A 22279-nucleotide genomic window follows, 5' to 3' on the forward strand; every position below is an offset into this window, starting at 1 on the left:
TTTTGTTTTCAAAAGCAAATGATTGAAACAGCTCCTCTTTTTTCAATGAATTACCAGCGACCCGAAACATTTTTGCAAGTATTCTACTTTCTGCGAGAAATTATGCATTTAGTGGAATCATATGGAAACATTCAAATTGAAAATCTAACGAGTTTTCATTCATGTTTTCCAAAATATTCAATCAAATGTGAAAAATTATTAGTTTTTTAAATTCCAATAATTTATAGACATTTCCTTGTTTTGTTTACATTTACGTTGACACTAAGGTTTACAAACAAAAACAAATTCCTTTGTGGTTGTTGTTGAAGTTGTATTTGTTGTAGTATTAACTTTACCTTATATTTGTTCTACCATGGAAAAACACATAGGTTTTCATAGTTCGATTTTTTCATTCACGACCAAATACTCGATCGAATCGAATGTCGTAATTAGGCCCCAGTTATGCGATTCTGTAACACATTTTTTGAGTTACCGACAATTGTCGGTACAATTAAAATGCTTATATTTTCGGTAATTACCGATGTTTTTCGGTAAGTTAGCGACGAATAAAAAATAGTCGTAGAGTTCTACCGATAGCCAGAGTGTTGTCAATTTTTACTTGAACTTTTCATTCATAATTTGGCGTTTTAATTTTACCGATTTTTGTCGGGTGACGTAGGGGATGGAAGATACCAAGCAACGGTCCTGACCGGTTTTAACATGGCAAAGCCCAGGATTTATCTTGGTCCCTCTTTCATCCCAAGTGGACACTGACCTCCCCCTGGTGTTACCTGAGGAACTGCCTTTAACACCCGTTAAAGGTAGTGAGCTAACATGTGCAGCGCGTTCACCCATAAGAACGTTAAAAAGTTGGGTTTGGGCGTCGGGTTAGTAACCCTCCCCTAGAAAAAACAGCATACTATGAAAAAACGAAAGAAAAGAAAAACAAACCCCTCTAAAGTTGACGAACCCCGCAAACGTTTTAAGGACCATGATCTGCGAATCTGCACCTGGAATGTTCGCACTCTTTATAGAGAAGGTGCAATCTTCGCATTGGCAGACGTACTTGAAAAGTACAAGGCCGATATTACTGCCATACAAGAAATACGATGGATTGGGAAAGGCGTCACAACAACACCTAAAGGTGACGCACTGTATTATAGCTGCCATGACATAAAGCATGAGTTTGGTTGCGGATTCGTAGTTAATCGGAGACTAAAACATCTGGTATCCAGCTTCACCCCAGTGAATGAAAGACTTGCTGCAATTCGAATAAAAGCTAAATTCTTCAACATCAGCTTTATTTGCGCTCATGCTCCCACTGAAGAAAAGGACGAACATACCAAAGATATATTTTACGAGCGCTTAGAAGAAACATATGACCGTTGCCCTGCCCATGACATTAAAATCATTCTAGGCGATTTTAATGCCAAAATTGGAAAGGAGAATATCTTTGGCCCAACAGTCGGGAAATTCAGTCTCCACAGTGAAACATCTGACAACGGTATGAGGCTGATAGACTTTACAGCTGCAAAAAACATGTTAGTTGGCAGTATCAGATTTAATCATCCCGATATTCTTAAGGGCACCTGGCTGTCTCCAGATCAGAAAACAAGAAATCAAATTGATCATGTTGTGATAGATGGAAGACATTCATCGAGCGTGTTGGATCGTTCCGATGCGCAAATATTGATTCGGACCACTACCTTGTTGCAACAAAGGTACGCACCCGCTTAAACGTAGCAAACAAAGTACGAACAGACACAACACGAAAGTTAGACATCGGTAAGCTGCAATCACAACAGATAGCCACAGCATATTCCACTCAACTAGCCCAATTGCTTAATCAAAGCACTCCTCATCCCGATAACATATCAGCGCAATGGCAAATCATTGCCCGCAAAATCCATACTTGGATACCAGAGACCTCCACCAAGGAATCCATGGTATGATCAGGAGTGTCGTGCTGCCACCGAAGAGAAAAATGCGGCATATAGGACTACTTTACAATCCGTAGCAACGCGTAGCGCACGAGAGAGATACAGGGAGAAAAGGAGAGAGGAGAAACGTCATCAAACTGATGGCTTTGGTACAGGCACATCCCCCTGTAGAGACCAGCAAGGTAATTTGGTAACTGATACAGATAGTGTACTCAGGATATGCAAAGAACATTTTTCAAAACTGTTGGTATCCAATAGCAGCGAAGACGACGAAGATACCACAGTCCCAATCCCAGAAGATGGTATTGAATGTATACCGCCCAGCCAAGATGATGTAAAGACAGCAATAAATCGGCTGAAGAATAATAAGGCAGCAGGAGCCGATGGCTTACCAGCCGAGCTGTTCAAAACCGGAGGCGACACGCTGATAAGGTGTATTCATCAGCAAGTTAGCACCATCTGGCAGGAAGAACGAATACCCGACGATTGGAACCTGAGTATCCACAAGAAGGGAGATAAGACTGTATGCTCTAACTATAGGGGCATAAGTCTACTCCCTATTGCCTACAAGATCGTGTCAGGGATAAAGCCTATGGTCAACGAGATAATTGGACCACAGCAATGCGGCTTTAGACCTGGCAAGTCCACCATTGACCTGATATTTACCCTGCGGCAGATCCTGGAGAAGACCCAAGAGATGCAGATCGACACCTACCACCTTTTTGTCGATTATAAAGCAGCCTTCGACAGCCCGCTGCGTTCAAAGGTATTCCAAGCCATGTCTGAATTTGGTATCCCCGCAAAGCTCATCCGGCATTATAAAATTACTTTAACTGACACGAGGTCCTCAGTTAAAATAGGAAAGAACCTCTCCGAAGAGTTTGGTACCAAAAGAGGTTTCAGACAAGGAGAACATCCTGCTGGAAAAGGTTATACGAGAGGCAAACGTCAAAAGAAGTGGCACAATCTACACCAATAGTCACATGTTACTTGCTTATGCTGATGATATAGACATCATGGGCCGATCAGTAAAAGAAGTAACTGATACCTTTATAAAGGTCGAAGGAGAATCTGCTAAAGTGGGTCTGGCGGTAAACGGTGAGAAGACCAAGTTGATGGTGTCGACGCGCAATGCGTCCATTGTGCTCGGGCCGACTGTGGAAGTTGGTTCCTATAATATTGAGATAGTAAAAGACTTCGTCTACCTCGGCACCTCCGTAAACACAACAAACGACATCAATTGTGAAATAAAAAGAAGAATTGTACTGGCCAACAGATGCTACTTTGGTTTAAGTAAGCAGTTTAAAAACAAAGCCACATCTCGTCAAACAAAAATAACGCTCTACTAAACACTGATACTACCCGTGCTGATGTATGGCTCCGAAGCCTGGGTACTTGCGCAAGCAGGCATGGCAGTGTTTGGTGTGTGATGCAGCGATTGCGTTCGCTAGGCCATATCATAAGAATGAGCAATGATGAACCCGCTAAAAAGGCGTATAAATACGGACCGCTTGGCGGTGCACGCAGAATTGGCAGGCCAAGAAATAGATGACGCAAACAAGTGGATGATGAGATGAAAAGGCGAGGTATTCCAGAGTGCGAAGCAACAAACAGAGAGGAATGGAGATCTTGTCTTAGTTCGGCCTGTGGAACAATTGTTCTGTAATGGGCCAGCTAAGTGAGTAAGATTCTTGGCAATTTTATCGAGAATGAGCATTGTCTTTTGGTACAGGGCCCCTTCGAAAGTCAGTTTTTGTTGGTTTTGTGGATTGTTCATCTTTCACGAAGCACGGAGTCCTGGTCTTTTCATTTAATTTTTTGGCGAAGTAAGTCAGAATTGATGCCAAGTGGCTAACTATACTTAATTGGCTACCAGCTACTGAGTGCAAACCTAAAACACCGGTGGGCACACCCCGGTGTTAAGGATCTCAATTTAGGTAGGAAATCACTGATATATGTCACATGTTCTGAAGGGGTACTGTGAGATATTCAGTATACCCTATTGGCTCGTGACAATATTCCTCCTACTTTCTCAACCGGGCTTTGGGCCGGCTTTGAATAAGTACCTCAACACGTGCCCAGGCGTCGAGGGGGATTCACTAAGGGCCAGACTTCTTTAGACAATTGTCGTCATTTAGGTTCTCAGCACAACACCTTTTTGAATGAAAACTCCCCGTGAGTTTTCTCCCTCTCTCCGTTAAGTTGAAATGGGAGAGACAAAACATACAGGAGCTTTCATTCAGAATAACCCCATATTCATATGTCTCTCGTCCCAAAGGTGTACTGTAATCATTTAACCTTCTTGGATCGGCACAAATAACTCAAACTTTCTTAATCTGGCTTTTGACCCATTACAGCGGAATTAAGCTTGCACTAATAATACTCAAATACGTTTCTTGTGGTTGTATATGTGTAACATGATGAACACAATAAGCTTATGATTTCAGAGCGGTGCGGCTGCTGCTACATACATGCCAACATCTCTGAAGTGATAAGAGTGGCTTCACTAATATCAATGAGTGCACCCCGATAAATATTAGCTCAATTATATAAGACCTACATTTTATGCCTTTTACATGGCTGAAAAGTACTTAGTGGTTGTTTACACTAGCTATCGATGTCATATGACTCATATTAAAAACATTCCATATCTACCCAAGCAGGCGATGTGGAGACATAAATTACTGCATTTTTGCTGGTGTGGAGGCAAAAAGTAAATCCAATATTTACACATTAGCGACTACATCACGATGGAAAATTTCAGATAGTGTAAATTGATAGATAGTGTAAACAACGCCTTAGCAAATGTCGCTGAGCGGTATTTTTGAAAATGTGATGTTGCCGGGCATACAGTATGGGCTTACCATTACGCCACGATGGCACCCTGCAATTTTTGCAGCGACAGCTTTTAACGTCTGGACTTCTCTAACAAACCCCTCCATACTTGATCTGTTTATTTCTTCCTTCGAGTTCACCAGCGTGGTTGAAGTTATTTATTTTTTTGTAAATAAAAAGCACAATTATTTCTGTGTGTAAGTTTTATTTTCTTTTAAAAACAATTATTCATAATAATGTTCAATGTAGGCAAATTAGTTGATGTGGTTGCGATTGCGATGTTTTTGCCAATGGAGTTTGGTGCTGGTTATTGATTTTCCTTTTATCAAAATTCTTATCCTTTAACAATGAAATAGAAACCCATACGAGCTTCATGTTGAGATGACAAATATATAGCACTGTATGGTTTTTATGTGAGAACATGTCAAAGCTATTAAATAGTTTGAAGGTATTTTCCAGATGTTATCATCAATCAATGGGGTCACTGCAAGTAAACGAAAGATTGATTTAATTTATATATTTTTGTAAGCACATAAAGCTCGCAATTACCCTGCAAAAGATTTTGCATTCTGAGACGCCAAATCATCATCTGCATTAACAACGGCCTTTTTGATGTACTGTAAATTAATGGAATAAATAAATGCTTTGTTTTCCCATATAATATGTATGTAAATGCTTACAATTGGATTTAATATAATATCCTCCTCCATTTTATTAATTTGTTTTACCAAACTCATTACACTTTCCATGTCTTCTTGTATATTAAGAAACATTTGATTTGAGTTATGTTTTTCAGGATCATCTTTAAAGACAACCATGCCATCTCGTTGATTGATGGTAGCATAAATTTCACCAGATTTTATCTACAAACAAAAACGACTTCCTTAAAAACGTTTAACCGTAAATAACATTTTGTTTAATTTATTACCATGTTAAATATATACTTTTCAGCAACAGCAGCTGATGGCAATTGGACACGACTAGCAACGTCAGTTAGAGATAATGTCAAAAAAGTCTTTGTAAGTCTCTGGATGTTTTTCTTATACAATGAAGTGGCAACCTGAGGAGAAGATATTAAAAAAGTAAATACAACTGACAGCGCAAGAAAAACAATTGTTCTCACCTGCTTTGCTAAACCCATATTATTATCACGTACAAATGTATCGGTATATTTGTTGATGCAATTTCTAACTTCTTCACTGGATGTTGTGGCATATGCTACAGCTAAATTATGATAAACCTGAGCAATTGGTTTCATAAAGCGTGAAATAACTTGAGATGCATATTTTGGTATTGGCTGAATCTGTAAATCAATTTTAGATTATAAACCATAAAATATTTGCAGCTAAATTAGCTTGGGTGATCGTCGCCTACCTTTCCATGTAATATCAATGATACCAATATGAATTTTTTATATGCCTCTAACATTATGTAGGACATAGCCATGGCAGGTGTTGCTATACAGACTTCAAAAAAGTACAACGCTCTTTCGTAATTTTTCATAGCGGTGTAGATCATGCCTCCATAATAATAGTAAAGTAAAAAGTATTTGGCATCGTTATTAGTTGTATCCTGTAATTCGAATTGGAAAATAAATGATTTCAATCACAAAGAAGTAGAATTAATTAAAAAAAAAATTAAGATATAAGTTTATAAAAGTCTCTACTGGTAAATTTTTACTATACCGTTTGGTTTTGCCCCCTGGTTTCGGCACCTGTAGATATTGTCGTTATATCAACATCGAGATATTTTAGAGCAACACGGAAACATTTGGATTTAAGACTTAGTTGACATAAGTCAGCATGTATAGGAGTGAGTTGTGTGTCGCATGTACGTATCTTATCGATGGCTGCGGCCAGAGTTGTAAGACCCTGAATGCAGCGTGGCTGGCCAACGATTGCATTCGTAAATTGGTGGCAGAGTTCATAATCTGAAAAATAATTAATAAAAAATATTAACAATATATTAACTACCAATCAAAGCGGATCTTAATGATAACGGCGATGACACCAAGAAGAATAATATTGACCAAAAGGTGCTACCTCATTTTAAGTAATTTGTGTTCAAAGAAATATCACACTATACAATATACTAATACTGTCCGAGCTACAGATGTTTTGATTTAGCTCAGAATTATTTTGATGCAAATTTGATATTTAGGACAAAAATATTTCAAAAAAGTTACTCCATACAAAACTATTTTTTTAATGGCAAATCGCATGGTAAAGTAAATACTACAACAAATACAACTCAACAACAACCACATAGAAAATTGTTTTTGTTTGTAATATTAGTGTCACCGGTATATGTAAACAACAAAAGGAAATATCTATAAATTATTGGAATTTAAAAAAACTAATGGGGGTTATGATGAACGGCAATACCCGTGAATTTTTTCACTTTCTCACTTAAGTTGCAACGGCGGAAAAACAAAACTCACGGGGAAATTTCATTCATGATAACCCCCAATATTTTTTCACATTTCATTAAATATTTTGAAAAACATCAATGAAAATCCCTTTCATTTTCAATTTGAATGTTTCCATATCATTGCACTAAATGGATAATTTCTCGCGGAAAGTAGAATTGTTGCAAAAATCTTTGGGATCGCCAGAAATTCATTGAAAAAGGTGAAGCTGTTTCAGTCTTTTGTTTTTGAAATCAAAAGGCACATGTTTATTAGGGTTTTTTTTTTTTTTTTTTTTTTTTTTTGTTTATAGTTGGCCTTGTAAATTTGTAATTGTGATTTTGTTGTTTCGGCCGAAGGTCATTAAAAATCAGTGTTTTAGTTTTGATTTTATTTTCTCTTTATTTATTCATCCGATATTTCGATTGTCATCGACAATCATCTTCAGGGATCTGTTACAAAAAACAATTAATTACAAAAAAATTATAAACAAACAAATATAACACAAATATTAAATTTATTTATGGAGAAAAGCGTCTACACGAATTTAACTTCAAAGCTAAACTAAGTTTTCTTTCGTCTGTGCTTATGAACAAGATTCCTGTAAATGTGTGCACAGTGGTCCGTATCAGTTTTGTAATTCATTCTTTTGTCGTTAGGTATGTTTATTATATGTAGCATCTCTAATGTGAATCGTCTCTTGTAATTGTTTTCTTGAGCTAAAATGTCGACTTTTTATACCCTCCACCATAGTATGGAGGGTATATTAAGTTTGTCATTCCGTTTGTAACACATCGAACTAATCATTTGCGACCCTATAAAGTATATATATTCTTGATCAGGATAAAATTCTAAGACGATCTAGCCATATCCGTCTGTCCGTCCGTCTGTCCGTCTGTTGTAATCACTCTAGCGTCCGCAAAATTGAGATAGAGTGCTGAAATTTGGCACCCGAGGGTCTTTCTACCATAGGCAGATCAAGTTCGAAGATGGGCTATATCGGTCCACTCTTTGGTATAGCCCCCATATAACGGTACCTCCGGATTTGAGGTATTTTGACGTTCTTCGCCACATTTGCAGACCGAATTAGCTATAATTTGGCACTTAAGGTTCCTAGTGATCAACAAACTTATATCCCAAAGTATATGGGCATAGGTCCATCTTTTGGTATAGTCCCCATATAACGGTACCTCCCGATTTTCGGTATTTTGAGAATTTTAGCCACAATTTTTAGCCGAACTATCTGCAATTTGACATTTGAGGTTCTCAGTGGTCATGAAACATCTCCACGAAATATCGTCAACATAGGTCAATGTTTTGGTATAGCCCCCATATATCGGTACCTCCCGATTTTCGGTATTTTGAGAATTTTAGCTACAATTATTAACTGAACTAGCTGTAATTTGCCATTTGAGGTTCTCAGTAGTCATGAAATATCTCCACCAAACATTGTCAACATAGGTCCATGTTTTGGTATGGCCCCCTTTAAACCGTACCTCCCGATTTTCGGTATTTTGAGAATTTTAGCCACAATTTTTAGCCGAACTATCTTCAATTTGACATTTGAGGTTCTCAGTGGTCATGAAACATCTCCACGAAATATCGTCAACATAGGTCAATGTTTTGGTATAGCCCCCATATATCGGTACCTCCCGATTTTCGGTATTTTGAGAATTTTAGCTACAATTATTAACTGAACTAGCTGTAATTTGCCATTTGAGGTTCTCAGTGGTCATGAAATATCTCCACCAAACATTGTCAACATAGGTCCATGTTTTGGTATGGCCCCCTTTAAACCGTACCTCCCGATTTTCGGTATTTTGAGAATTTTAGCCAAAATTTTTAGCCGAACTATCTGCAATTTGACATTTGAGGTTCTCAGTGGTCATGAAACATCTCCACGAAATATCGTCAACATAGGTCAATGTTTTGGTATAGCCCCCATATATCGGTACCACCCGATTTTTTGTATTTTGAGAATTGTAGCTACAATTTTTAACCGAACTAGCTGTAATTTGCAATTTGAAGTTCTCAGTGGTCATAAAACATCTCCAACGAAACATCGTCAACATAGGTCCCTGTTTTGGTATAGCCCCCATATAACGGTATCTACCGATTTTCGGTATTTTGAGAATTTTTGCTGCAATTTTTAACCGAACTAGATGTAATGATCGGTATTTTGAGAATTTTAGCTACAATTTTGTCTATTCAAAAATAATCGTCAATATACATATGTCCATGTTTTGGTATATCCCCCTATATAACTGTACCTCCCGATTTTCGGGAATTTTTAGTGGTCACGAAATTTCTTCATTGTTTTGATGAAACTACCCTCAATTTGACTCTTGAAGTTCCCTGCAGCTATAAAACTTTTCCGCCAAAAATTTAAAGATAGGTTGACTCTTTGATATAGCCCCGTAGGCGGTACCTTTCACCTAGCTGAACACATTTTTTTTAGATTAGATTAGATAACACTGTGCAACAAAATGGAGGTGAAGGTCTGGGGCATGGAAAATTCCTCTTGGGGAAGAAAGGCCTTGGTGAGTATATTATGAACCCCGAAGGACAGATCCGCCGTGAGTCGAACTTCCGCGTTATGGCGTGATGAAATTTTTGTTGAGACCCTGTGGGCCATCAGGAATTAGCGTTGTATCTTTGTTCACTGTGGCTTAAGTGCTCTACAAAAACAATAAACAAAGATATAATGCTAATTCATGATGGCTTACAGGGTCTCTTGCAAAAACTTCATCACGCCATAACGCGGAAGTTCGGCTCTCGGCGCATCTGTCCTTCGGGGTTTTTAATATACACACACCAAGGGCTTTCATCTCCAAAAGTAATTATCTCTGCCCCAATATTTGTGTTCACAGCAATAGTGGGAGGCAGTAGGAGTCTATCCATTGTCGAAAAGTTGTTCCACCTAAAATTATGAAAGGACCCTAATTATTCCATTTTAATTAAGACTATTTTATGGTGGAGGGTATAAAAAGTTTGGCCCGGCCGAACTTAACGACTTTGTACTTGTTTAAAATTGGGCTTGTGTCCTGTCAATGTGCAATGCGCTGCTAATGCTGTCTTTTGTTCAAGTGGCTTGTCTGATTTTTGATCCGACTTATGTCCGGAAAGTCTAGTTTTCAGTTTAGTTTTCGTCGTGCCAACATATACCTTCTGGCATACGTTGGTTTCGTCACCGTTACAAGCTATCTTATACACTACATTACACTTGTCATCTTTTTTGGTCTTCGATTTTATTTTGCTAAACATATTGTTGACATTATTATTGGTTCTTAAAGCTAGTTGATATTTGTCTTTATTATAAACGTCTGAGTTACAAAATCTCTCCGAAAAACCAGGGATATAAGTTACAGCTTTGTAGGACTTTTCGTTTTCTTTCGTTAGTTCCAGTTTGCGTTCCTTTTTAGCATGTTTTAACAGTTCGTCTATAGTTTTTAGTGGGAAATCATTCTTAGATAATATCTCTCTTATTTTTAATTCATTGTTTGAGTGGAATTGTTTGTCACTTATATTGAAAATCCTGCTGATGAAATTTGTCGCTGTATTCACTTTCACTCTTCTGGGGTGCTTTGAGTAGAAGTTTATTAATCGTCCTGAGGCTGTTGGTTTTTGGTACCAATCTAACTTGAGTTTGTTATCTTGTCTTATTATAATTTTTCCGTTATAGTCTTTAATGCTAAATTTATTGGTACGCTTGGGAATAACGACACTACGTCAAATGATATCAATATTTCGTCTTCATTAATATTCGTATTGTTAATTTTCGCTTTGAATTCCACTGCATCTTTGATATTATATATTGAGTCCTTCGTCAAGTGCTTTAAGATATCAACAATATATTTGGACAGTCCATAAGAAGGTGCATTTATCGATGACCATATCGGTCGTAGTGGTATTCCGTCCTTATGTATTTTCGGAAGACCGTATATTCGTGGATGTGTTTGTCGTTAATTTATTTTTCTCTGCGATGTCTATAATATTTAAATTGTATATAACTTATCGACCAATTTGTTATTTTTATTTTGTAATGTAGTTGTCGGGTCCCTTTTTAATCTTCGATAAGTACAAATGTCCCTTAAAATATCCCTTATCTTTGTTTCATAGTCCTTTTTATGCATAGCGACGGTCTTTCCCCTTTATCTGCGTTTAATATTAATACGTCCATATTTTCCTTTAAAAATAGTTTTGTTTGGCCCCCTGTGTCAATTAAATTTTTTTTTAATTTAACAAAATGTCACACATATTAACAAATGTTGTACCGTCTCCGTAAGTGGTGTTCTAGTGTGCGGCACGTCGTTCGGACATGTCCTTGATATGAAGAAGTATTTATGGGAAATAGTTTTTTTAATGATATATTTCTTTCCTCATAAACTTTTTATCCCTAATATACATGGAAAATAGAAACCAATATATAAAATGTCGTACGAGATTTGACACTAACATTACACCCCAGTTCAGTCAGCTGGGTATTGCTGTTACCTTATATTGTTCTACCATGGGCAAATCGTTTAAGTTGGAGTTGTATTTAACAACCAAATAAAAAATAAATAAAAATTAAGTTTTAGTGTTTTTTTATAAATGCAATTAAAACTAGAAAATAATTTGTCGCTTAGCCTCAATAAGTGTATTCTTTCTCATGATGGAATCTCTCAAATAAAACGCTTGCCGTTTAATTTTGCCACTATTTATACCCTACACCACCTTGTGGTAAGGGGTATTATGTCTTTGTGCATTATCACGTGACATGCTAAAGGAAACGAGATAGACCCATAGTTCCTTTTGGGATATACATAGAATCACTTTCTGAGTCGATTTACGCATGTCCGTCTGACCGTCTGTCCATGTATTTTTGTAAACAAAGTACAGGTCGCATTTATTGTCCGATTCGCATCAAAATTGGGGAAGATAGTTTTTTTGACCAAAGAACGAACGCTATTTATTTCGGTAAAAATCGGTTCAGATTTGGATATAGCCCCCATATATATTTCGCCCGATTTAAGGTATTTGGTGCACGAAACACGCTATATATGTCCGATTTCAATGAAATTTGGAATGTGCGACGGAATTTAGTCTAGAAATAAGTGTGCCAAATTATACAAAAATCGGTTCAGATTTGGATATAGCCCCCATATATATTTTCGCCCGATTTAAGGAATTTGGTGCACGAAACACGCTACATATGTCCGATTTCAATTAAACTTGGAATGTGCGACGGTATTTAGTATAGAAATAAGTATGCTAAATTAAATAGAAATCGGTTCAAATTTGGCTATAGCTCCTATATATATTCTCGGCCGATTTTAAGTATTTGATGCACGAAACGCGCTATATATGTACGATTTCAATAAAATTTGGAATGTTTGCCGGGATTTGGCCTAGAAATAAGTGTGCCAAATTATATCGAAATCGGTTCAGATTTGGATATAGCCCCCATATATATTTTCGCCCGATTTAAGGAATTTGGTGCACGAAACACGCTATATATGTCCGATTTCAACGAAATTTGGAATGTGTGGCGGTGGTTAGTCGAGAAACATTTTGATATAGCTCCCATATATATTTTCGACCGATTTGAGGTATTTGATGCACGAAACACGCTATATATGTCGAATTTTGATGAAATTTGGACTATGTGACGGAATTTGGTCTAAAAACAAGTAAGAAAGTATCAGTCAGCTGAGCCGACAGAGATATACCCTCAGCCACGTACCCGAAGAAAAAAAGTTAAGACAATACTTCTGTAGGTTTTTTAGCTGTTCGGAAAATTTTCCAGGATGGAAAGGGCCGCAAAAAACTACATGTTGCAACAAAATTCAGAATGATCCAAGACGAGTGCATTTTTTCCAAACTTTGGATAGGGTGTACCCATAGGAGTGACCCGATGTAGTACATGTTCGGACCTAATACAAATCTGTAGGAAATATATTTTTTTTTCTTTATTAGTCTATGGATATTTTCCTTACAGACTATATAATTAAATATGTTGTACTTAATTTTCTGAATTTAAATATATTACAATTTTACTTTTCAATTTACAAAGTTTGAGCTAAATCGATTTCTCTCTTAAAGGGTTATTTTACACATTAGCCAGTTTAGGTGGTGCCGGTAGGATTTTCTGGACCTTTTTGGGTAATTATCTCAGGAAGTATGGACTTTCCCACGAAAAAAAAATACAACGTCGTAACAGGGGCCGCAAGTGCAACCTGCTGCGTCACAAATTAATAAGATCAGAGAGGAGTTGTTAAACTATACTTTTTCCAAATTTTGTGCGGGAGGTACTCAAATGAGTGGACCGATATAGTCCATATTAGAACTCGATCTATGCCTGAAAGTAATATTACCAATAGCAAAGTTTGGCTCAATTCGGTTATTCCCTCCTAGAGTTATCATGCCCACAATCTTGGCGAACAATTTTGAACCTTTGTGTGGGAGGTACCGGAAGGAGTGGACCGATATGGTTTATCTTCGAATTTAAACTAAGTTTGGACAAAATATTGAAAGTCCCAAAATTTTAACCAAATATGTTGATCCGTTCGAGAGTTATCGTGCACTCCAACTACGACACATGGCATTATATGGGTTGTTTGCAGTTTTCGTGCTGATTTCTGAGGATATATGGACTCGTCGTAATGGGGGTAGTGAATACAAGTTGCTGCAACAAAAATCGAAGCGATTCGAGAGCAGGCCTTAAACTGCATTTAAGCAAAATTTTGTGTGGGAGGTACCCAAAAGAGTGAACCAATAGGGTCCATATTGGAACCTCATCTATGTCTGGTAGAAATGTCACGATGTGCAAAGTATGGACTAATTCGGTTACTCCCTTCAAGAGTTATCGTGCGCACAATTTTTCCGAACATTTTTGAACTTTTGTGGGGGAGTTACCTGAAGGAGTGGACCGATATGGCCCATCTTCGAACTTAAATCAAATCTGGACAAAATATTTCGATACCCAAAATTTGAAACAAATCGATTGATGCGTTCGAGAGTTATCGTGCGCACCAGCCAGCCAGACAGACAGACGGACGGACGGACATTGCTAGATCGACTCAAAATTGTCTGAAACGGATATCGTACAAACATACTTGGGGTTTAAAATCATTATTTCGATGAGGCACATTTTTGGCCGTATCAAAGTGTAAATAACATCATTAGCCTAAAGGCTGAGGGTATAATAAATGTGAACAATTATATCAAAATCTGTTCTGATTTGGAATTAGCTCCCATATATATTTTACATATTCACAGTGGTGTAGGGTATTATATAGTCGGGCCCGCCCGACTTTGATCCTTTCCTTACTGGTTTTAATTTAAATGCAAGCGTTTTATTTGAGAGATTCCATCATGAGGAAGAATATACTTATTGAGTGAATTGAAACTTTCATCTACGGTCAGATCAAATGTATGTATGTCCTTTTCATTTTGTGCCCTTGTTTGGACATTTGAACTTGCCGAAAATATGGATTAGGATTAAAGTTCAAAAGGGTTGCAGAGGAGGTACTTAAAAGAATCGACCGACATAGTCCATTATGAAAGTGGATCTTATTTTGGGAGACAGATCTTTTCGATAGATATCGACCCCACTGAATTGAGGGTCATCGTATAACTTTTGGACCAGTATGCCAGGAAGCATGGACTTGTCCACGGAAAACATAGTATCGCTTTAAACAGAACCACAACGAACAGCATCGGTATACTCTTAGACACAAATGTTGAACTTTTGTGGGGGAGGTACCCTAAGGAAGGACCAATATGGGCCATTATAGAAGTTAAACTAAATTTGGACAAAATATTAGGAGATCCAAAGTTTGAACCAAATTGGTTGGCCCGTTCACGATACCATTGTAGTGACATTTTTTAAATATTAGGGGGAAGTAACGGAAGTTGTGTACCATGTGCGCCCATCTACGGACTGAAACTAAGTTTGGACAATATATGACGATGGCCAAATTTTTGACCAAATCGGTTGATCAGTTCGAGAGTTATCGTGCTCTCCAACCAGTACATATGGTTTTTACATATTTCGGGCTGTTTTCTCAAGAAGTGTAAACGTGCCACTGAAAAAATGTTTACGTTCGTAATTGAGGCAGCTAATGCAAGTGGCTTCAACAGGTCTTAAAGTGAACTTATCCAAAATTTTGTGTGGGAGGTACCCAAAGGAGTGGAAAAATTAGTCAATATGCAAACCTGATCTATAGACCAAATCGGTTACACCCTTCAAGAAATAACGTGTGCACAAATTTTCCGAGCATTTTTGTACTTTTTTTGGGGGAGGTACCTGAAGGAATGGATCGATATTGCTTATGTTCGAACTTAATCTGTGTTTGGACAAAATATTACGAAGGCCAAATTTTGGACCAAATCGGTTGATCCGTTCGAGAGTCATCATGCGCTCCAACCACTACACACAGTGTCATAGGTTTTTTTTTCATCTTTCAGGTTATTTTCTCAGGAAGTATGGACTTGTCCCTAATGAGACATGTATCGTCGTAAGCGTGGCAGTGAATAGAAGTCGTTAAAACAAAAATCAGAGCGATTTGAGAGCAGGTCCTAAACTGAACTTTTCCGAAATGTTGTGTGGGAGTTACCCGAAGGAGTGGACCGATTAAGTCCATACTAGAACCTCATTTATGTCTGGTAGAAATTTCACGATGTGCAAAGTATGGACCAAATCTGTTACTCCCTTCAAGAGTTATAGTGCTCACAAATTTTCCGAACATTTTCGAACTTTTGTGGGGGAGGAAGGAGTGGACCGATATAACCCATCTTCGAACTTAAACTAAGATTGGACAAAATATTAAGAAAGTCAAATTTTGGACCAAATCGGTTGATCCGTTCGAGAGATATCGTGCGCACCAGCCAGATAGACGGACGGACATTGCTAAATCGACTCCAAATTGTCTGAAACGGATTTCGTCCAAACATACTTGGGGTCTAAAACCATTATTTCGATGAGGCACATTTTGCCCGAATGAAAGTGTATGTACCCTCGTTAGCATAAATGCTGAGGGTATAATGAAGAGATATGGAGACCAATCTCCCTTAGAAAAGTCGAAGAGACTTTAAAACAAATTTGTCAGAATATTCTCCAGAAATTGTGCAGAAGTTTCGGGTGTCCGAGTTTGGTTTGCTAGGTACAATTGCACACTGTTTCCAGAATTTATACACACAGACTTTAGACCAACGAGGGTACATACACTTTCATGCGTCCAAAATGGGACTCATCGAAATAATGGCTTTTGACCCCAAGTGCGTTTGAACAAAATTCGTTTTAGACAATTTGGAGTCGATTCAGCCCTGTCCGTCCTTCTGTCTGGCTGGAGCGGACAATAGCTCTCTAACAGACCAACTGATTCGGTAAAAAATCACCAGCTTCGAATATGGAGTATATCACTCCATTGGGAACCTCCCAAACTAATTTTCAAAAAATTCTGAAAAGTATCGAAACGCTTTGATTTTTCTGCAACAATTTTTCCTGGCGTCCCCTCTCTTTTACGACGGTACAAGTTTTTTTCGGTGGAAACTTTGCACACCATATCAAGATGGAATATTTTTTTATTTTATTTATTTACTAAGTAATGCAAAAGCTGAAGGCAGCCAAATAATTACATTACAGTATGTAATTATGTACTATATCGTTCCACACCTTCAGTTATCTCCCACATAAGATCTAAAAAATTGTCGCAAAATTGCAGTTTAAGGACAAGTTTTCGATTGATGTGAAAGGTGCGGTTCATGCAGACTGAGGGTATATTACTGTCGGCAACGTCGACTGATGCTATGTTTATTGTTTTCTTTGCCTTTCGCCAAAATCCGACACATTAGTACCCAAAAATCTTGTCAATATGAATATGTTCGTTTATTATCCTGATAGCGTTTCTATTACAGCTTATTCTAGAATATTTCTATTGCTATTATAAGGAATTGTATTTTATGAATTTGTTTATGTAGATTCGACATTAGGAGGATGGCCAATTCATTCAGAAGGAGGACTGGACCGACCGTTAATTGGGTGCCACCGTGGTTCAATGTTAAGCACCATCGCCTTGTAGACAGATTCGATTCCTGGCCAGATAACATCAAAAAAAATTTCAGCGTAATTTATTCTATATTTGCTTTGTATTTCAGCCATGTGAAACTTCTTTACAAGTGGTGTGATTAGACACGCCACTCCGACTCGGTTATAAAAAGAAGATCGCGCATCATTGAAATTAGATCCGGGTATGTTCGTAGAAAATATATATTTTTGATATAATTACCTTTTACGTACGATATATATTAGTGTATGGATTGAATAAATAAATATACTAAATTTGAACCATGCAAATTAATGCGCTTCAGGTGTTCCAGAAGAAGTGGCCGGTATAGTCCACTTTCGAATCATTCATTATGGATCAGGGGTAGAGTCTGGTGATTTAATATGGGATGGATAACAGTGTAGAATGTTGGATGACTACTGTAGATTATGTGGAACACCGATGTAGCCAGAGGGGCGGGAACAGTTCCGACTACGTCCCTGATGTGGAGATACAGAAGAGATAGAGGCGGCCGCGCATCTACTTTGCATATGCCTCTTGCTGCACACAAGAAGTGGATAGATAAGAGTTATATATTCTCATATTCGTATCAGGCATAGATTCCAATTCCCTATTTGAAATTGTAACAAACCTATCACGACTTATCAAACACACCTAATTACTTTCTTTCTTACTCTCTCTCTCTCCCAGTATTAACAGCTATATCCCGGAAATTTTATACTCTGTAATTCAACACATAATAAACAAAAAATATTCTCGAGATCGTGATCAAAATCGGTACAGGATAATAATGGACCAGTGGTCGCTGTTCGCTGCTCGTCTTTAAACATAACCTCCGAACCTTGGGTGTCACTGTGGTTTGATGGTATGCACACTAGGGTTATGACTGATGACATTAAATTATATATGGTACAAATGAGAAATTAAAGGGTTACGCCATTTTAATTATTTCGTGTGGCTCCAAAACTTATTTTCAGTTATATATCAGCTTATAGTGACTTCAAAAGTTTGTCAAAAAATCTGATATAGAAAAATTTTTAAATGACTGTGTGTGAAATTTTTTTATCCAGTCACCTTATAAATAAAATGTTATCTAATCTTAGGTAAAAACTCATCCGCACATAATAGAGGAATACAAGGTTGTAAAGTCATATGCTGAATGCCCGGGTTAACAGAAAACATTAAATGTTCAACTGTGGCGACATTTTCTTATTATTCAGCCATGTAAAAGGTATTCAACTAAATCGTCTCCAAATTGTCTGAAACGGATTTGGCCATAAGACTGCGAGTAAAAATTAAAAAAAAAGTATTATGAGTATAGTAAGAAGATTTCTAAAAATTTCAAATGGAACGAATACCTTCTTCCGCAGCCCAAGATTTTCTCTACTCTGCGGTTTGGTTTGGAACTACATTTATGGTGTCTTTAAAGTAAAAAAGATTTCAAAATATTTAATATGTTTTTGTGGACAGGCCTTAAGTTTCGCATAAATTAGATTCGAAAAGGTACAAATTAGGAAAATTTTTCATATTGGTTCAGAACTTATCATAAGCACCATAATTTCACATCAGTAATTCTATTACACCAAAGGGGTCATATAGTTTATGAGGAGAAATTGTGCCTCATTCAAAAGTACCTTGTTGCAATGCTTGTTCCGAATGCTGGAAATCGATTCAATGGAAAACTCAGCCTGACTTGGAGGTAGGGTTTTGTTGTAAAACTTTACTTAGCACAGTCTAATACACTTTAAACCACATATCACTTAGTAGCCATCGCTTTAAAGTGTCATACTTACATGCATGTGCTGCCAAACGGACTTGATAGATATTGCATTGTTGTATGAAATCTTTGACAGATTGCAATAGGATTGCTACATCGGCATTTGAGCTCTAAAATTGAAAAAGAAAATAAAATAATTTATAAAAGTTTTATTTTTATACAAGTTTCTACGAACCTGTAAACTATTAAACTTGGCTAACAAGACATACAGAACACCCAAAGAATGTTGTTGCACATCCAATGTCTCCAGGACATTGTCGAGGATATTCCAATTTTTAGATAAAATTTCTGTAGAATCCAATAGGTGGGTAGCCAAATCTTCAAAGGCACCTTTTATTCCAATATAATAAATGAAAACGATTATTTATATATTGCATGTACAAAATGATAAAATGTTCTAAAATATCTATTATCACATCTTACCCGACGAACTAAGACTTCTCACACTATTTACAAAATTCTCCAAGGCGCTGGCCATTTTGTATATTCTTCCTTAATACACTTTTTAACTCGGTGAGAACTTGATTGGAAAAATTATGCTTCTAATTTTAGTATTTATTATTTTTAACCATACTATTTCTTGAGATTGTTTTAAAACATTTGCAAAATTTCTATTAGGAAAGAGGCGCAGTGCAGGCAGTATATGAATTGCAATTTGCGAAAAGCAGCAATATTTTGCCGACCGTCCAATGCAACGCGTATGTTTGTTGTTGCCTTGTCGGTATTAGTTCAACACTGTAAAGTGGGTTTATTCACAAACATGCAAATTTTTAGGATAAATCTTTGTTAATTATTTTACTTGGATATTTATTTGAATATTATTAAAAATATCAAATTCTCGTCTATCTACAACAAAAGGCAGTCGAATAAAACAGTGCTGTTTATTTGTGCAAAAAAATGACAAAGTTGACGTTGGTGCAGGGATACGTAAGTCGATTTTCGATTAAACGACTTTTTAGTTTGAAAAGTCAAAAAGTTATGGCCCCGGCACATAGGTTCATTGTGAGTCGCGTTACGCGATAAAAACAACAACAATATGAAAAATGTGTAAAGGCCGCGCACATACGGTCCGTTGAGCGTCGCGTTACAACAACCACATGAAAACTTCAAGAACAAACTTGGCATCACTTAAGGCCTGCGTACATAAGCTGCCTTGCCTGATTGCCTTGCTTTCCTGCTTCATTTCATATTTCATGACATAATAAAAATAAACGAATAAAGGCAAAACCTATAGCTCTGCGGGTTGCGTATGCGTTCAAAAATACAAAAACAAAATACATGTATTTGTTGTTGTTTTGCAATTTGAAATACATGTATTTTGTTTTTGTATTTTTGAACGCACACGCAACACGCAGAGCTATGTACCTGTTTATACAGGGAAAGTTTATGGGAAAGAAAATTGAGTTTATGGGCGAGGGAGTAGAGAGGAATAAGAGGGGGTACACACACCTCTGTACTGGCAAATTCTGTTTTGTTTCGTTTTTCTTCGTATACAACCCATGGTTTAATAAGAAAGGTTAGCCAAAGCTTTATGTCAATTTAAATTTTTTCATTCCAGTATTCCTAAAACTTCAAAACAAAATACACAAAATGTGTATGTGTGTGCGGTGTTTGAATAATATGCCAAACAATTTTAAAAACAATCGAATTCAATGATTTTTAAAATTGTTTTTAGGCCATTTGTATGGAAAAATTTCGTCAGATTTGCATTGAAACAATCATTTTATCATATTCACAACTCGATTATGTGGAGAAAACTTAACACTTCATTCATTTTTATCGTTTTTTATAAAATGCTCAAAAAATGTATTGTAAACAAACCCACTTGTTGCTTTTATTTTGAAGTTTTAGGAATTCAGGAAAAACAAGGGTTCTATAGATTTTTTTCATTTAAATCTACCTCTTTACTTATACCATGATACAACCTGAAGTTGGCTGCAGATTTGTTTTTGCATTTTCTTTCATTTCATTTTCTCTGTCGAGAAACAAACAACAGCGGAGACAATTGAAAAAAAACATTTGGGGGAAAAACTATTTTTTAAACAAAAACAATTCGAAATATGTGGAAATATCAAAATTAAAATGCAATTCAAGGGTTCCTTTAATAATTAATTGTTTATCACACACGTCCATTTTTACTTTTCATTACAATTTTTCCTTGGATTTGTTTTTGAACGGCGTAATGAGAAAATGAGTGTGAAGAAGAATAACAGCCAGTTTCTGTATGTCGAAAGAAGAATGTGTGCGAAAGAAACACGTCCAAACTCTTGTGTGTTTTTCAAATTTGTTTTTTGTTTTGAAGCAAAAGCGAAGGTAAAATTATTTAGAAAACTAAAGTTCGGGCGTGTTTCATTCGCACACATTCTTCTTTCGACATACAGAAACTGGCTGTAAGAAAAAATATAAAATTGACACAAACATGATTTCCGTGTCTAAACAACAAGGATATTTTAAAAGAAACTGAGAAGAAAAATTTTCTTTCCAGTTTGAATGTCTAAACACGGTCTATAGGTTTCGCCCTATAGAAGGCCGAGCAAATTTCGAACTGGGTTGCCCTTTTCTTTTTTATTCTTTTATCAGAAGCAGCAGGCAAGGCAGCTTATGTACTCACCCCGTTACACATTTCTCATGTGGTTGTTGTTTTCAACGCGCAACGCGTCGCACAACGGACCGTATGTATTTGACCCTTATGTATTGGCCATTAAGGCCGTATGTAATTGGCCATTAAGGCCGCTGCACATTCGGCGCGTTGAGCGTTGCGTTACAACAACCACATGGAAACTTCAAGAACAAACTTGGCATCACTTACACATTTTTCATGTGGTTGTTGTTTTTAACGCGCAACGCGTCACACAACGGACCGTATGTATTTGGCCCATTATAGCCGACTATTTTCTGGGGCTCAATTTTGTTTCTATGAAAATGTGAAATGAAAATTTTTATAAAGGACATAAAGGCCTGGGTACATAAGCTGCTTTGCCTGGTTGCCTTGCTTTCCTGCTTCATTTTTGACATAATTGGTCTGTTCCTTTACTTTTAAAAATGGTAACAGTGGCAAAAAATGGTAAAAGTGGTGAACTGCTCTCATATAAATTGCGTGCTTTTTAAAGTAAAGGAACGCTTTGAAGGTTAAAAATGGGAAGAAATGGTAACCTCAGGTACGTAAAGGAACAGAGCAAATAATAATAAAAGAATAAAGGAGGCCGAGCAAATTTCGAACTGGGTTGCCCTTTTCTTTTTTATTCCTTAATCAGAAGCAAGCGAGGCAACCAGGCAAGGCAGCTTATGTACG

At 37.0% G+C, this 22279-nt stretch overlaps 1 protein-coding gene across 1 annotated transcript; it reads right to left on the reverse strand.

Annotated features, from left to right (window-relative positions):
- Positions 1-4942: 4942 nt before the first annotated feature.
- Positions 4943-19936, reverse strand: CSN3 (COP9 signalosome subunit 3). Its single transcript, XM_073986299.1, has 10 exons — positions 19411-19936; positions 19163-19317; positions 19004-19097; positions 6440-6684; positions 6129-6326; positions 5878-6057; positions 5683-5814; positions 5435-5617; positions 5304-5371; positions 4943-5238 (listed from the first exon to the last, which is right to left on the reverse strand). The coding sequence occupies exons 1-10, from the start codon at positions 19463-19465 to the stop codon at positions 5223-5225; spliced, it is 1326 nt and encodes a 441-aa protein (XP_073842400.1). The 5' UTR covers positions 19466-19936; the 3' UTR covers positions 4943-5222.
- Between the last annotated feature and the right edge of the window lie 2343 nt (positions 19937-22279).

The sequence above is a fragment of the Musca autumnalis genome, unplaced genomic scaffold (genome assembly GCF_047663935.1).
Source record: "Musca autumnalis isolate F117 unplaced genomic scaffold, ASM4766393v1 scaffold_4, whole genome shotgun sequence".
Classification (NCBI taxonomy): Eukaryota; Metazoa; Arthropoda; class Insecta; order Diptera; family Muscidae; genus Musca; species Musca autumnalis.